This window comes from Opisthorchis viverrini, assembly GCF_000715545.1.
Source record: "Opisthorchis viverrini unplaced genomic scaffold opera_v5_198, whole genome shotgun sequence".
NCBI classification, from domain to species: Eukaryota; Metazoa; Platyhelminthes; class Trematoda; order Opisthorchiida; family Opisthorchiidae; genus Opisthorchis; species Opisthorchis viverrini.
In genome coordinates, this window is record NW_008751849.1 from 812007 (window position 1) to 829613 (window position 17607).

The 17607-nt window shown below is 43.9% G+C and overlaps 1 protein-coding gene across 1 annotated transcript; it reads left to right on the forward strand.

Annotated features, from left to right (window-relative positions):
- Positions 1-227: 227 nt before the first annotated feature.
- Positions 228-16351, forward strand: T265_07926 (hypothetical protein; the record flags this gene model as incomplete). The annotated part of the gene is made up of 3 exons (XM_009173586.1): positions 228-324; positions 14503-14557; positions 15844-16351. 3 exons carry the CDS (start codon positions 228-230, stop codon positions 16349-16351), a joined length of 660 nt encoding a protein of 219 aa, XP_009171850.1.
- Positions 16352-17607: the final 1256 nt, after the last annotated feature.

The following is a 17607-nucleotide window of genomic DNA, read 5'->3' on the forward strand; positions in this document are numbered from 1 at the left end:
GACAAGGTGACATCAAAACAACCAGTATCGCCGTAATAAACAACCACACAGTTGGGCAGGCCTATCAGCGGATGTTCGATCCAGCCGGCATGCGTTGATCGACTTTTTTCAGCGTTCGCAGTTGACCGAATTTTACTCACGAGACAGTATTGATTGTTCAATGCCAGCTATTGTCTTGCTTGGCGTACAAGACTCTACTCACCAGAGTAGTATGCTCACTCAGGCAAATGAATTTAAACTATCTGGACAGAGAAGCGGATAACGCGGTTGAAGGCAACAGAAACGAAACAGAAACGACGCAAGACAATCTCCAAAACGGGAATGGTAAGCGTTTTGGGAAAATGCGATTCTCTTGAGGCAGGATAAATGTTTTGCTTAAACCACCGGTATTTTAGACCCAAAAATAGATAGGGTATCAATATACCCATTAGAACAGTGTGATCAGTGCTCAGATCACCACTCATTTTGATATACAAGCAGGCGGCGAAGTGTGTTTGTTACGCCCATACGATCTCGGTTTGAGACATGGACCCATTAGTTTGTTTATGTTGATAATCGAAGTTCTATTCGCTTGGACCAAACAACTGGAATTATTACTGACCTGGAATCTGTGCAGACGAAATCGATTCCACTCGCAGAATTATTGGAAAAGAGTTTGTGCTGTTCTGAGACGTCCTCATAGACTCCGAAATGTGTGAAGTTGCTATAGGAATGGTATCCAGGATTTCAATTTGTATATTGGAACAACGGATCGATTCCTCTAATCGTCAGGGCTAGATGACAGGATGTCGCATTATAACAGGACAACGTAGCGGTACAGAGCTCTTGTTTAGTGGGGGATTATTCCGTGACATGATGACACTGCAATCCAGACCCCTCAAACCACTGAGAATCTCTGGGGCACAGTGTCATGTTAACAAAGCTAAAGTTGATGGGCCTAAAACTCAGGAGATTCTGTCAAACTAGACTGGATAACCGTCACCTGGACATTCATTCAAAGTATACCGAGTCGTTCAACAGAGATTCTGAGGCAAAATCGTCGAGAGACATCGTTGTAACCTCTCCTGAGCAAACTCTAACAAGATATTATCCTGCGTATTTTCTCCTTTATTTTTGCTCTATAACTCAGATAACTGGGGACCTACCCTGCGATTATATATTAGACTAAATCCCACCAGTTTCCAACACATTCATTTCGTTTAAGGTATGTCAAACCAATATGCGAAACCACTCACATTAAGGTCGATGAAATTTAAAATCCAAAAAAGAATGAGGCGAACAGCGCAGGAGACATTTGTACCACTATTTTTGGCTCATTTTTTTAAAAAAATAAACGGAATCTCATCTGAAGAACGCCATGGAGTAAATCCACAGGTATACCCTCCAAGGAGAAATCATATTCGTACAGTTCTCTCGCCGTCCAACAGCTCTTTCCGAAGTCCAAATGGAGACAGTTCGTCGCAGAAACCTAACGTTGCACATAGCAGTGGTGATTATCAGAAACTTTCTGTTCCGTTCAACTCAGCCAGCTAGATTCGCACATATGTACTGTGTGTTCTTGTATCTATGTTTTGTGGCAATTTCGGTTGTCTAGTATTTGGTCCACCGGTAACAGCGTTTCACTTGTTTACCAAATTGCAAGTTACATCACGCAAAATGCCAGTGCTTCTATCACTTGTCTCCCACGAATCAGCTATATCGGTCATCTAGGCCCTGTCCGAACTTCGAGCATTTCGTAAGCTACAGGCGGCACACGGCAGATTTCCTGAGGGGTCAGTGTAGTTTATCACCATTGTGTTTAAGGTGACTTCATGATATCCCCCCCCCCCCTTGTTTTCTTACTCCACCAATGTACACTCGATCTCCACTTGTTTTGCTGATTCGTACCCGCCATTCCTTTTGTCGTCAAGGCCGACACTGGACACCAGTATGTGTGTGTGTGTGCGCGCGCTTAAAATGTGCATGCATATCCTTGCTCTTTTCCTGGTTCTGCCTTGGCTTGTGCGATGGCGTCGTCCTGGTTATTGCACTGCCAATCAGATTCACGAGACTGGCCTTGGATTGGCTCACACTAGCAAGCCAACATTCCGCTAGCCGTTGTCAGCCTCACGGACCTTCACTTTAGATTGTACTGCTCAGTAACAAACCTGCGTACCTGTAGACGCCACGAACAAGGACATAAGTGTTTTTTTAGTATAGTTTTGCTTACTTTCGTGTAAATACCACTATAGACTTTCGAACTCAATTTTGGTATTCGTCAAACCTATGCATGACTCAAAGTTCGGAGCCCTTGTATTCCATACCCTCCCTCCAAGAGGACGCCACTTTGTCCAGGCCTAATGACAGAGCATTGCACCCTGGTGCTTTTGAATAATAATACCTCCACAAAATTTACCTGTATGGAAAATGTGCTTCTTGAAAAATTCCTCTAATACATGCCTGCACTTGGTGCAAAAAATGTCAGAAAATATCTGTTGCAGTACTAATTGGAAGAGCATGTTTCACCGCGGTGCCGGTGAACGGTGCTCGCTTTGGTAAACTATCTTGGAAAACATTTGCCCTTTTTACAAATCTAGGAGTTGACAGTAGCTCATCAAATCCAGTGCTTGCACCCCAAAAGTTGTCATATGTCCACCTACTGTGACACCAGTGATCGATCTAACATCTGTTGTGATCGAACACGTTTGGACAGCTTTTGTGGTAGTGAAATTAACCAGCCAACCTGAGTCCTTTCGGTATCTAGCTGCCATGCCACCCAAAGGAAGCCCGAGGGCTGTGATATTGCCAGGTTCCTAAAGCCTAGACAGCGGAAGTCGAGAGGCATAGGTCAGGTTCGAACTACGGACCTTCCGGTCAGTAAAGTCGCGCTCTAACCACTTGAGTCATCTGCCCCCCCCCCACCAAGCTGGGTCAGTAAAAGTTGAATACCTGGTCCGGATCACTTTATATATGATCATGTGGTGAAGCAGTGAATCACGTAATTTCAGAATCAGACAGTTTAGAGTTATTTTGTTTCCTGACTGACCCTTTTCCTCTAGAACATGGAAAACGAAAGTAGTCAGCTAGTTATATTGGGATCTTCATTTAGCACAGCGCAACAAGCTGATTGCAGTAAAGGTAAACAACTAGTGTTACGAGCTTCTGATTATCGGTTCGTTGTGAAATGAATCAAGGCTCTCGTAGAAACAGCGCAACGTTTAGTGAACTTTTCGGAAGGTCACCTGAACGTCTGGCAGAAATGCATGGCTTCGATCGAATGAGTCAATAAATTCCAGCACAAGGACCGATTGTCGGTAGTGTGCGACTTACTGAGAACGTGACCTTTCGAGTCGAATATAAAAGATGGTGCTCGAAGCTACTGTTAGCATTGTGAGCTTGTATGAACCTGCGTGTACATTTGAATAAATTTCGCACCAACACTACCGATGTTTAATATCCCTTACTTCGGTCGCTGGATGCTACCCAGTCAACTCTTCCCTTGGTTGTGGTGGCCTTCCAGCTGAATTCCTCACCTACAGAAAACAGTCAACATTCCTGTCTTCCTATCCATGTGTTCCTGCACCATTTCCTTTTCCGATCCCGTGGTTCGTCTGCATCGCTGATCCACCCTATTTTTATAACACCTGCGTCAGCACGACCGGTTACTTGTTTTCGCGTGCTTACACAGCTGACAAGCTCATTTCTCCAGGAGCCAATCCTTTGAAGTTTCGTTCGATGAGCCACCAGTTTGCAGATTGCAGTGTTGTTCTTAGCCATCGGATGTCTGAGCTCTGCAGGGAAGGCACAAATTCTTAGCTCTCTAACCATGCTCCCCGTTTGGTCATGTGGGCATGCTGAGTTGCACTTCTACGCCTTTAGCCACATTGAAAACTAGGTCTGTAGTTGACAATGGATCGTGCGCTGTCACGTGTGCCTATCTTTTCGCTCTGTTTTCGTGTCCATTCAGTGTGACAACAGTAAATCGTGCTCGCGTTTGACTTTGTCTGCCGGCAATCGGTCATAGTGGAATACACCAATTTCCCCCGCACCAGTCGGACAGTTCAGCAGTACGTTGGCAGGTACGATTGGTCCGTCACGGACTTCAGCTCATGTCTTCAGGTCTTCACTTTGATGGTTCCGTGGTGTAAATGGAACACAGCTATGCGAATTATGTTACCGGAATGACTCCAACAAGACTCTTGTGCTATTTTCCTTTCATCAGTTGACACTGCTTACAGGCCATAACATGTCCTCGTACTTGGCTAGTCATTCTTGGTCAGTGGGTCGTGTTTCGTACGTCTGTTCGATCTCGCGCTTTACTTCTATTCCAGACTGTCAGCTATTGGGGTTGAAGGACTTGCGAATTATCTTATCTCCAAGCTCAACTCTCTTCAACATCAACCTATCCTGGTGGCAACATGTCCTCGTACTCTCTTCAACATCAACCTATCCTGGTGGTCCCGGAAGCTCTCGAGGTCTTTGATTCTACAACACCTTGGACAAATATGTCATCCCTCAAGATGGAGACAAATTTTCTTATTGGGACGTAATGTTCAACGATGTGGCCCTTTAAGCCGAGCATCATGCTTGGTGTTTCTTGGTCATCCGATAGACCTGTCCTAACAACCATTCATTCACATGGCTTTCATTCCATTCTGCATGTCGAATCATGGGATTGTATCCCTTTAGCCACAGCATTAGGCCTATTTTCCGAAGAACACTTGGAAATCTCCATCCATCCACGGAGTTTATGGTCGATCAGGCCATATGTGTATTGTCTGAACAAGTAAGTTTTCCATGAACATTCCTTGTGGGTTATAAATCACCCCTGTCGGCACCTGTCGAGATGCAGTTGTCATCAGAACATCCATTGGTTGAAGAATTATACCATCGTTTACTATGATTTCAAGTACACATCCTATACGATCAATCAGGTAGGGAACTGTTCCGCACAACTGTTTTGAACCTTAGTCACAAAATCTGAAGATCAACTCTGAACCCTCATTTGTGAATGAGTTTCTGATTACGGTTACTACGTGTTTACATAGTCGAGGGCGAATTCTATTCATACTGAAATTTATCACACTCACTGAAAACCGTGTTGAAGGGACCAGGTTTCAGGCTCTGATGACCGGTAACAGCAATGCAACCACGATGTTTACATAGGTTTTTACTGGTTTTTACAGTTACAGCGAAACTGGTGTACATCAAAACAGGTCCATATTCCATTGAAGTTCGAGAAATTTCCTAAAGTTCTCGGCAAAATTACCACTCATGCCAGCAAATTCCCCATCAGCCTGTCTGTGCGTATGATAATCGTTTAAAACAGCCAGACGGTGATGTCCGAAAAACGGAAGATTACCTCAACTTTGTTGCTACGGTAAACAGGAGCCACGAGTTGTCAACGGCAAACAAAATTCTGACCTAATAGCGTTAGACGATCATCTACCGGTCCATAGAGTTCGTCGAGGTGGTGGTTGAGACGTTAGTTGCCGGAGGCAAATCTGGTTCGACCGGTTGTTGTTGATCTGTTTTGACAGGGCCGAAAAAATGGACGGGTTTTGAGGGTGGTTCTATTGTTTCCTATGGTGGAACTGATTGACAGTCAGTGTTTTCTCGTAACCTCTGTTTCCACTAACGTCAATCTAGCTGGAAATAAGATTTTCAAAAAAAAACAGCTTTATTTATTTATTCCGTTCAAAAGAACCCTAACTATATCTACTGGCGACTAAATCTTCACATCTTGATTCCTGATGGTCAAGCGACTCCATTAACCGCCGTAACCCTATTCGATGGAGTCTGTCCAGGAGAGAGGCTACTCTACGGGAGAGCCTACAATGGTCATCCCCATCAGAACTGGGTGATTGTGCGAACCGTTCAAAAGGAACTAGTATACAGCGAAGTGCGACAATTACAGACCTGGTCGGGTGATCTTGAACAACGTTCTTAACACTTGTAACGTGATACATAAAGTGCAGTCAACTTGTATATTTGTAATGCACTACTCATAAGGCTGCTGAAAACCTTTCGACAGCCCACGACCGGTTTCGCCCTTTTCAGGGCTCATCAGGTAGGCGCAGTCCCCGAGTTTCCGTCAAATCGGGTTCAAGTCGAACATATGCTTGACGGAAACTCGGGGACTGCGCCTACCTGATGAGCCCTGAAAAGGGCGAAACCGCAGTCAGTTGTAGAATATCATAAACGAGAGATTCAGTTGAGTCTCTGGATGAAAACCAAAGTGGTTTGCAAATGAATGTATCTATCGAAAATGAGGTCTACTTATCAGGCGTGGATCTGAAACAAGTTAATGAAGAACCTTTCTGCTGAAAGATAGGAACAATAACTAGGTACGACAGAAATTGCTCCCAAATATTCGTATGTACAATAGAGATAACGTTCTGTCAGTGAAACCAACCTTTGCTGAAAAGCCTAGGGGCACTCTTTCATCTTCTTTAAGAATCATCATCAGCGCTCATCTCATGAAACTCAGAGATCTTCGTACTTGTGAGCTTCTGGCCAGTGACTGAACACTTAACCGTTTGGTCATGAGCGGCTGATCAGTAGTGCGATCAGCTCTCACTTAGACAGGACATAACATCACTCATCTTTCAATCACGGAAATCGCGTCACGTGGGCACTTATTGATTGGCTGCTTGAACGATGACCTCGCCAATGGAAGTTTCACTCATCTTGTGAAATTATTTTTCCTCTGAGCTGCTTGCTGAGTTGCGTTGGTGCGATGAGTAGGTTTTAAATATGACTTCGTCCCATCAATGAAAGAAAAACTACGCTGAAAAGCCGAGAACCACCGTATGTTCACATGTTCACAAGACAAAATGACGGGATGGCTAATGCTTCGCACACAGCTCCTTGTCTCTATTAGGCAAACACCATCTCTGCCGATTTCATTTATCGGATGTCGCTTTTCTCCTCCCAACTATTGTGAGATAGTAAGTTGAGAAAATCTGCTAACCTGAAAAGTGTCGTCTATCTGTGCACATTCTCCTTCAAAGCTAGTTAGGCAATTAACCCACTAACCAAACCATATCGACCGGTCAGTTCGAAGTCAAAACGTGATGGCGTCAGAACTTCGTGGTGCACTTCCATAAAGCATAGATAGATTTATGTGATTGAGCGAGTTTTTTCCCCCTGAAGAACATGGGAAAGCTATGTGTTCGTGGTTATAAATGCGGGGAATAAACAGACGGACGTGCCAAACGGCAGATAACTGTGGATAAGTTGGTTTAGGTAATGGGAATTATTGATTATTCACGAATAACTGAAAATTGGATTTGAAAAGCTGTCTTGGCCTTCTAGAAATAAACTCGTTTGTTTTGAGTTGATTGAATACATCACATTCGTTAAACATTTACACCCACTTCTTGTTAGAAGAAGCTTGTGCAAAGTCCAGAAGGGAAATGCAACTAACTGGGTATTGAAAAAGCGGGCTATCATAAACGAGATTCAGTTGAATCTCCTGTCGAAACCAAGTTCCTGAGCACATGAGAATATTTACTGAAATTCGTGCAATTTTGTGCAATTTTGGAACACAAAGTTGTCGGAAACTCGAGGACTGCACCTACCTGATAAGCCCCCAAAACGACTAAATCTGTGGTGCGCTATCGAAAAGTTTTCAGCAAACACAAAGTTTCGGAAACTCGAGGACTACACCTACCTGATAAGCCCCCAAAACGACTAAATCTGTGGTGCGCTATCGAAAAGTTTTCAGCAACCTTATGAGTAGTGTGTTGCAACAAGCTAGAAGAGCGTTTGCGCAGTGCATTTATGGCCAACGGCCTACCGACCCACCGACCACAACAGTAATACTTTATAAACTGTCTTTGCGTCCCCTGTGAACAGAGAAATTCGATTGAAAAGTCGCACAACATTACCTGTCGTACACGATATCAGCACCAGAATTTCATCCGTAATTACACACAGGATGAATTGTGTAATTGATTTAGTTGTCTGCCACCGCCACATACCAGATTTGTGCGTCAAAATATTGATAGATATATTTGGTTTAACAACTGGAAAGTGGGAAAGAAGCAGAGTAACAGGCAATTCATCTCGGCTGAGCTACAAGAGAAGAGGAAATGTTGAAGATAAGCAAAGCGAATCTTGTAATCTATCAATAGAACGGTGTTTTGATTGAAATTTGCTCAGTATATTCATAGTTTCGTCTAAGTAGTTCAGTGTTCACTCACTGTAGATGATTTGATCTAGACAGTGTGGAGGACACACCCGTGTTAATACGAATAGCCTTTGCCTCCGGTTGTACAAATGAACAAACCTCTGGGGATAGTAGCAATTGGCCTACGCACTTTCCCCTTCCGAATGTGTTCACAAGTTCATCCTTTCTAGAAAATTTCGGAACGCAAGAGCCCAAAAGATTGCGCTGTTAACCTCTCGAGACGGTGTAATTGGACAGACTGTACCAGTATCACATCAGTCAATAGGATTGTTCGACTTTATTTATTTATTCACAGAGAAAGCTTCTTGTTTCTTCACTTATGGTATTCGACCTATTTTATTATTTCTGTACGTGGATCGGGTTAGTTAGGGAACATTTCATAGCCTTCGTACGGTGCACTTTTAAACAAGAGCCTTGCAGTTGCTGTTGTTCCACTGAAGCATGGTTTGCTAGCTGCTGGAGGGAGAATGAGGAGCAAAATGTAGAAGTGATTCGTGTACGTTCCATGGAATGAAACTTGATCACAACAACCATGAAGCTCCAAATTATCCAATCAAATTACACAGAAGCTAAGCCGTGAACAACCAATCGCTTTACAGTTATTAGATGCTGATGAGAAGCTATGCAACCACAGAGAGATGAGAGAGGATTTACTTGTCCAACTCTGCACCGACGATGTCACTTCGATTGAAGGCGAAACATCTGCAATCCAGCTGACAAGCTCAGGGAATAGATCAACAATCATTTTAACAGATCGATAACCAATATTTTGGTGTGCAATAGGGGGCACAAGTGAAACAGTCTTGAACAACGCATATTACCGGCTCATTAAAAGGCACTCCTCTTCAAAATCCCACCATGGGTATGAAGCAGGCGTAAAAAGAACTTTCAAAGGAGTCACCTGTTTAGTTGATGAATGGGAATGCGGGGTAAGTGTTCTGAGCTGCTTGCGATAAGTGTTCGACTCGAACAGCTTTTACATCTTCAGGGAGATTAGCTTCTAAGCACAAGAGAAACTGATGAGCGACAGGGACACAACGAAACCATTATTTCGATGCTAAAACTGGTAACTTCAAAGTCAGTGAACATTTCGAAAACGATCTAGGTTTTACCTCACAGTATATATCAGGCTCAACACATAGGCGGTATCTTTCAAGACATGGGTTCTGAAAAGGAATAAAATTGAGAATCCTGGGGTTTCCGAACCTCACAAAGGCAGCTTCTGACTAGATCCATTTCTGGAAACATCCCCTTCGAAGCTGGTACGAAAGACGTCAAACAAACTGAGCGCTGAGTACAACGTTTAGTTCGGTTAGATTATAATACCTAAACAAGTTAACTGCTTACGATAAGGCTTTGTTGTCACATTTATTTAATGCAGTCGCTGTTCTACCATGGGGGTCCATGGTACCCCACACAAATACGTAGACCATTTGTCGAAGCCCACGGATTCTGAGCTCAGATAGAACTGTGATCCGTGAATTTCCATTTCAACCTTCACCCCATTTATCCTGCACACACACACACACGCACACACAACACTCAAGTGTGTGTTAGTAGATCAATAAACCTTCAGATAAGGCAGTTTACTTTGTTGTCGAACTCTAAGTGCTCCCATTTTAACATCGGTCGTCACATTTCTGACTAACCGTTTCATGAGTATAATTCATGTCAATCATCGTTTAAACTCTGTCCACTAGTCTTGCGCACAACACTTCTTCGTGGCGTGCTGTCGAGCAGAATTGCATGATTTCATTTACTGATTTTCCTCATTCTTCAAGGGATTTCTGGCCTCAAGCTTGTTCGATCTTGTTCAAATCAAGCGCGCCAACCAACGATCCTGAGTTTCCGAACTAACGACCACATCTCAGTGAGAGGGCAGCGTATCACTGCACCATCGTTTTCAAAGAGCGCATTTGGAAAGAGAGTTGACGCTCCGATGCTACCAGACGAGTGCTTGGACTGCAAGTGAAGGATACTCACCTGCAGACACCGAGTGACTGCTCGTAAAGTAGATCGAGGGGATCTTTCCCAGGTAAGCCCCACCGAAAAATTAACCACCGCCACCCAAAAAAATTAGGAAAAAAGAAGATATGAAATATGTACTGTTATTTTTATTGAAGAGGGTGAAATTGGGACATGTCATTAATAATTTGCATGAAGAGGTCCGTTTTTCGGTATCTTTGCCTCCCAACGAACTCACACAAGTAGCTGTCCGCTGAAGATTGGTGTGTGGCACACTGGCGTTTATTCTGCATCTTGTGGACGTGCCAAAGAGATTCATGGTTTGTGTGTGAGCTCCAGTCTTTGGATCCACAAAGTATGATTAACCGTTTCATGAGTATAATTCATGTCAATCGCCGATTCAATTCCTTGGTTTGATGCCCACATATCGGAGATGCTGAGTGATCGCGAAGAAAGTTCTTCCAGCCAACAACGGTCATGTGGCTAGTAGATAATTCCTCTGAGTTTACAGGAACTCCCATTTGAAGACCAATTTCTTGCCGATGCTATCGGGCATTACACCTCCACCTGTCAGAAACAGTTCAAAGCGTCATTTGGTGGCCATTATTGCATAAACGTTGCTGATAGATCACTCGGTGGCTTTGCAAAAACGCATTGCCGTCTTCTTGTCATGAACGAGAGTTGGAAGCGTCAGAAAGTTCATTTAAGGCTTTAGGTCCGAACGGGGAAGACTTTTGCACAAAATGAGCCTTGATACGGATAAGGAATTGTTTTCATCAAAGATAGGTCAAGCTTGTGTGCGTACATAAAATTGGAGCTGGCAGAAAGTGGTGGGGCTGAACTATTCGTACATGCACTTTTCTGTTAGTGGTGAGGTTTATCTGAAAAAGATCCCACGGAAAGGTGTGTTTCGATATCAGTGGAGCTGAAGGACTATTCTGAAGCCACACTCATCTCTAGGTTGTATGTTTGTAAATTCATTTCAGCCACCCAGAAAATACGAATGCATCATATTAGCGGATTTCTCGTCTGACCGATAAATTTACCATCTCTGAACTGCAGTGGTCAAAGCTAGCGAGTGAATGTAGCCAAATATGGTGAACTTAGATGGTGAAAAATCAGGGAAAGTCATGAAAAACGACTGCCGTCTGACACTTCCGCCTTCACCCGGGTGGAGGAAACTCTCGTAGTGAGTTGATCATTGCGACTCTAGCAATGGTATGATAGTAAGAAAACACAAGCTGCACTACACCATCATCTTTAGTGATACATTCAACCACTACATTGTCACAATATAGCATTAGTTAAGTGAACAGTCAAGAACAAAAAGAAGTTTCCGAAGAGAACCGGCAGATTGATGAAAAGACTTTCAAAGCAAGTCAACCCTGTGGCAAAATCTTTTAACCGCACAGGACTCGTTGAAGTCGATACCGCCTTGTTGACGGTCAGAATATTTGATTTCGTGTCGCGTAGCAATGTCGGCACGAAATTATCCAAGTCTGTTTTAATCATCTATCTAAATCATATATCTGGCTATCGGTGAGGACGAAGAGATTGTCGCCAACTGGATGGTCCGTTTTCCACCATCTTAACGACTCCGGAAAATGATCACTTTTCGGTTGACGCACACAACGTTTTCCGGAGCTACATGTGTACATATGTAGAATGTGAGCGACACAGAAGACTACTAATGAAAGGGAGAAGGCTTTCGCTGTGGAGTTTGTTTATTGGAGAAACACCAACTGAACACTTACAGACTACTGGACAGGGGAGCAAAACTCTCAAATGCATCTTGTTCACAAAACTGAATATCCATCTTCTCCATCCATCTTCCTGAACTTTCCTGGAAGTTCATTTACTTTTACCCAAATGCAAGCAAATGCTACAAAGCAACTCCACAAATTCCGTTACAGATCCCACTTTTCAAGAGACGCGAAGCGGATTTACGAGAAGACACTACTCTCTAGTCTCATCAGTAATATCCACCCTTACACTGGTTTGCCTATTGATTAAGTCAGCGCTATTCTTCAAGCCCTTGAAGGGATACACACGCTAACTCTGCGATATACAGGTTGTAGGTCAGTTTTCAGATTCTGTCGAGTGTCATTTCTCAGGCCACCATCTGCGGACGAATAGGTTAGTAACAAAGTTTTCTTTACTGTTTGTTTCGCTGACCAGCCAGATTTGTGGGTCACAGAAGAGTTTTTTGAATGTTTCTTTTAGATCTGGCTACACTGACTTTGGTTCATGGTAGACCACGTTTATAACCAGTTGCTACAAAACCAAAGAACTGAAAATAAAATCCGCTACGCTTGGAATTACGGCAAACGCTCCATTTCTGTGATTGATCTATGAGCCTGTCGAGTAAGTAATGGTAAGTTTATCCAATCTTTCACACGGATGACATCTAAACTAGGGTGCACCGACTTCTTAAGGTGGCAAATATGGGTAATACGCTCTTTAAAAGGTTGCTGATGAAACATTTGTAAACTAAAGCCGAAGTAATACTGCCTCATAGCTTCTAGATGACAACAGATTCCTAAATGGGAGGTGCGGACGCACATTCGCATAGAGTCGATTTGAAATTGCCGTGAATATCAGCAGCCACAAGCTACTGGCAACCAAACAGTAGTCAAAGTTTAGGACGTTCGATTGCCATGAATGCCACCCTTAGGCGGAATGCAGGGAAAATTTTTGAATAAGTGACACGTAACATTTTCTATGTAAATACAAGTTGAAAACACTTTTTCCAGCCAGCTCCAGAACGTCTAGGTGGGTCACGTAGTCAAGTGAGTGGTGCTAGTTGAGGGCAAGTCGTCCCTATTACAGGTTATCTATCTGTAGGCAAGTGACGCAGTGTTTGAACCTTAAAATGGAAGCCTATGAACTTAAATTGCTTGAGGTATTTGCAGGATGCGAATGGCTGCCTAACCCCGATGAGAAGTAACCAGTATTGCGTTACTTCTGGACAGTTGTAACGTAGCTTTGTTACGTATGAACGTACTTTGACCTACCCACTTTTGTCGATTTCTGAGAAACTTTTTTGCCTTTCATATGTATGCTGGGGTAAACCTTTTGAGGATATATAAATCTGGTCGTTATCAGCCTTTTCCAATCCGACCCATGCTGAGGACTAGTGTACAGGCGATTGAACCTGTCCACTTTCAAGGTCAGTCAACTGTGGCATTTACAACTGGTTATTTAATTACTTTTCCGATGAACTCACCGAGACCTATTGCAGGGAAATTCGCGGAGCAGCTGAGGACCCAAAGCTCGAAAAGTTTTCTTACCCATTCACTGATGGCAGCACCATCCTTCAAAGTTAACTTTGCACTCGTTACTAGGTTCCCAGACGATCCACAACAGAAGCATTTTGATGCTCAGGCACACCAAATGGCATGCAGAACGATGGATGGCCATTCTTCCAGTAACATTCAAACCATGCTTCTTACCAAAGCGGGTTTTCATCACAAACTATGTGCAGTACCTTGATGCGATCCAACTGCTCTTCAGAGTACCTGTGAAGACTCGCATTTCTAACACCATACTTTGCACATGTCTACGGAATCAGAACGGCTCGCTCGGTCCCCAACCATCCGGTCAGCATGGATATTTGGCACATATACATAGCTGTGCCTGTCGCACGCACCACCCGGTGATAAAACCACTGATGTTACACTTTTGTCTCGTGCATTTGGGTGTCACAGGCCCGTGAAAACTAGGGCCCCAGCCCTCCGGTCGTTCGGGTACAACAATGCACGGGTGCAGCGGAGTTCTGAGCTGTAATATGCATCGGCTCACGTCAGGCGCGAGTTAGAAGAACCACACGGGCTAGAACAGACGGTTTGTTGACCAGGTGGCGGGTGCGGAAGGACACTTACAAGCTACAAAATGCTGAATATTTTCACCAACCAAATGACTGAAAGATTCCATGAAGTGACGGAAGGCAGCCAGTCCTCGCGGTAGCATTAAAGGAAAGGGCGTCTTCCGTAGGAACCGCACGCTTTCCTGCTAGATTATGCAGAACAGTCATGTCAGCTGGAAATTTCAGATAGACTGTCATTTGCATATTTTGGCAATAAACATAGATATTCCCTTGAGATAAGGAAAATGGATGTGCGTTTTTTTCTAAGAATAGTTTTAGCATTTTACAGAATGTCACAAACACAGGTTGCCAGCTTGAAACATTAGTTAGCATCGTGAAAAATAGTTGGGGCAAATATTTTGGGTGAAAATCTTTGAATAGTTGATGAGTTTCACTCAATAATGACGGGATCCCTGTGAGGTGATTCATTGAAAAAATGTAAAATGTGAGGAATCTAACGGTGATAGTATTTTTATCACATGTTGCTATCTACCTTCAGGTTGTGCCTATGATTCTGCAAAACCAACAAGCCCAGAACGGAATCAGAATAGAAGGTGAATTCTGATCAACTGTTTGTGTGAGGAATTGAACGGTGGTAGAATTCCCATCGCGTGTTTCTATCTCCCTCCAGGCTGTGCCCATGTAATGCCAGCAGGCCTAGAACGGAGTCAGAATAGAAGGTGAATTCCGATCAACTGGTTGTAATCATCTCGTCCAATCATTTGAGCAGAAATCGCATCTCTTGTGCACAGATTGCTTTGGTTTTTGTTGTGGCATTTTTGTGGACCACAGTCTCCTGGATGCCTTCTTATTAACGTGAGCCCCGGTCTGGATATCCCATTGATTGCCTGGTGCGCTTGGCCAAAACATAAAAACTCAACGAACGCGCGAACCGGCTGATCTATTGATCAATGTCGCGTACAAACGGTCAAAAATATACTAAGAACACAAATCATCTGTCAAGGGCGAGTAAAGAACAACCAATGAAATCTGTCTCGACGAAAACGGATATTCCATTGATTGTTATGTAGTCCTGTTATATTCGGAGCTGGTTCTCCCAATAGGCATGTGCAGACAGACGTTGAACATAAATGACATCGGAGACATTGGAATAAATGAGGCGGCGACAAAACAGTCCACGATAATTTGCAACAGCTGGACCTGTTTTTCTTGGACAACTGGAACTTGCGAGGCCTCTCCAAGTCTTTTGAGATTATGAATGAGCACACGGATTCACACACTTTCTGCGTGTTCCCGTCATACACACGCTCGGCTTCGCCTTTTCCGAACGCTTGAGTACATAACCGCACATTCATGATCCCAACTTGGACCACGTGCACCATAAAATCAAACGCTTCTTATGGGAGGCTACTTAGATCCTCAGTCGGACGAGGTGGTCCGCTGGGCTGACCACTGTGTCCTCCTCTGTTGGGACATTTTAAGGGTAAATTTAAGCAATTGTCGAGAACCTCTGATAAATTCGGCTGTCCATTGAGATACATATCCTCTGCTAAACCCTACGAACGTTAACGAACTTCACAAAATTCTCTATAAGAATAATGTTGTTGTGTAAGCAGTACGAAAGACAATACCCTGAACATAATTAGTGATCGAAACGGGAATTCATGGGAGGTTTCAAATTAAAGTAAAGTCATGTGGAATAAGACTTCGGTGCTGTGTGGGGGATCGAGTGCAAAGTTATTTGGGTTTGTCTGATTTGGGTTCGGTTTTTCTACCGATTGGTGCGTTTTCGTGTCCCGTGCTTTGGGTTTCCTTCAGACTAGTTGGCGGTTAATTGCAACCAGTCTGTTTGTGTGTATCTCGAATCTGAGTGCAACAGCTGCGATACAGCGGAGAGAGCGTATGGAAAAGTCGCTTTCTACCCAGTGGCGAGTACTACGCAATGTGGTCAACGATTTCGCACTTGGCAAGATTGTTCGGGATCTCAGCCGTCTGATCCGAACTCATGGTGCACCAAGGAAGAGCTGGTGGCTGCTTCGGGTGATGGTCTGCACAACAGCATTGACGGTCGCGGTTTACGAGAGTTGGTCACTGGCCTTTTTCTAATCGATGGCTGGTATTTCCAGGACGAGTGCTTCCTCAGATATTTATCCGCGGTATCCAGCTCCGATGCAACTTGCTCAGAACGAGAGTTAGAAGCGCTCAGCATGGTCATTGTGTCTAGGCGACCTTCTGACGTGGAAACTGTAGCCAACCGGAGAGTTTGGTGCATATTTTGCAATCCTGCTGGATCACGCATGACCCCAGATGTGCTTGTCATAATCGGGTTGCAAGGGAACTTGCTAAACGTCTCCGTCGACTGGGGTACACCGTCTTCGAGGAGTTGAGAGTAGCTCCTTCGACGTTCTTAAGCCTGATCTAATCGTTTTTCGGGAGCGCCGAGCAACTGTGCTATACGTCAGCATAGTCTCGGATGGACGTGGAGTGACTGTGTGGAGTGAGAAGAAGCAGAAATAGGATGCTGATGAACATTCCCTCGCCATAATCTCAGCCCTACGTGCAATGGGTTGTGAGATCGACTTTTTGGTTCATCAATCGATGGTCCTCTCTTATCGAGGGATATGCTTTCCTCACTCCGCAGAGACTGTTATTGAACTAGTACCTCCTAAGATCACAGTCAGTGACTTGTGTTTGCTTACCATTGTGGGCTGTCTGCGTACTTCTATGCGTGTCACATGGCGTTGACTGTATATTCTCGCCATTGAATCTCACACCACACCCAGTATGACCGAAACTTTGTGCCAGATGTGTGAGTCTTACTGTGCTAGCGCTTACCGCGCCTTGAAGAGCATTCAGCATTGTTTGTCGTTTCCTCAGTTGTTGGTCAGTACACGCGTGTTTCTACGCCCAATTTTTTTTTACATACGTTAGAATTCATCTTGTCTGACTGAAATTGTTGGTGGCATGACATCGAATGAGACGATTCTCTCTTTTCTCTCATATTCTCCTGTCACACTTTTGCATTCGTCGCTTGCATCTATTTTTTAAATGTGTGACCATGGTCTTAAAAATAAACGATAACAGATACTGGAGAGTCCATAGAGTACATTTGGAAATATGAAAAATGAGGTTATCAGACAGCTGAACACCTGTCGACTTCGGGTCAAACGGCCGGTGTACAATGAAACCACGGAGGTTTGTTAGATTATGCAAACGTACAAGCGATCAAACCTAGATCAAGCTCAACTAGATAATGCAAATTCAACCAAGTGTCATGGTTACGGTGTTAATGTAAAAGTCTAAGTCAGCTTTGAAACAGTCATCGAAGAAAGGAATATAGCATGCACGCACGCATGTATCCAGGTTCGAATATAACTACCGTTGATATTCGATCGCAGTTAACTATCGTGCGATTGATTGTTACCTGTTCTGTGGACGCTCGGTTGCCAACTCACTGTACTAACTGGAACGCGGTTCGATGGACCATTTTGATAGGAAGGTCGAATAGTTGGGCTGGAGTGAACAGGAGCAGGACTACAAGTAAGGTGTATTGTTACATGCAGTATATACATTAAATGTATCGCCGTGTCACGCCATTGCTGACGTCACAGTCCCTGACCGTTCGAATATCACTCATATTCAC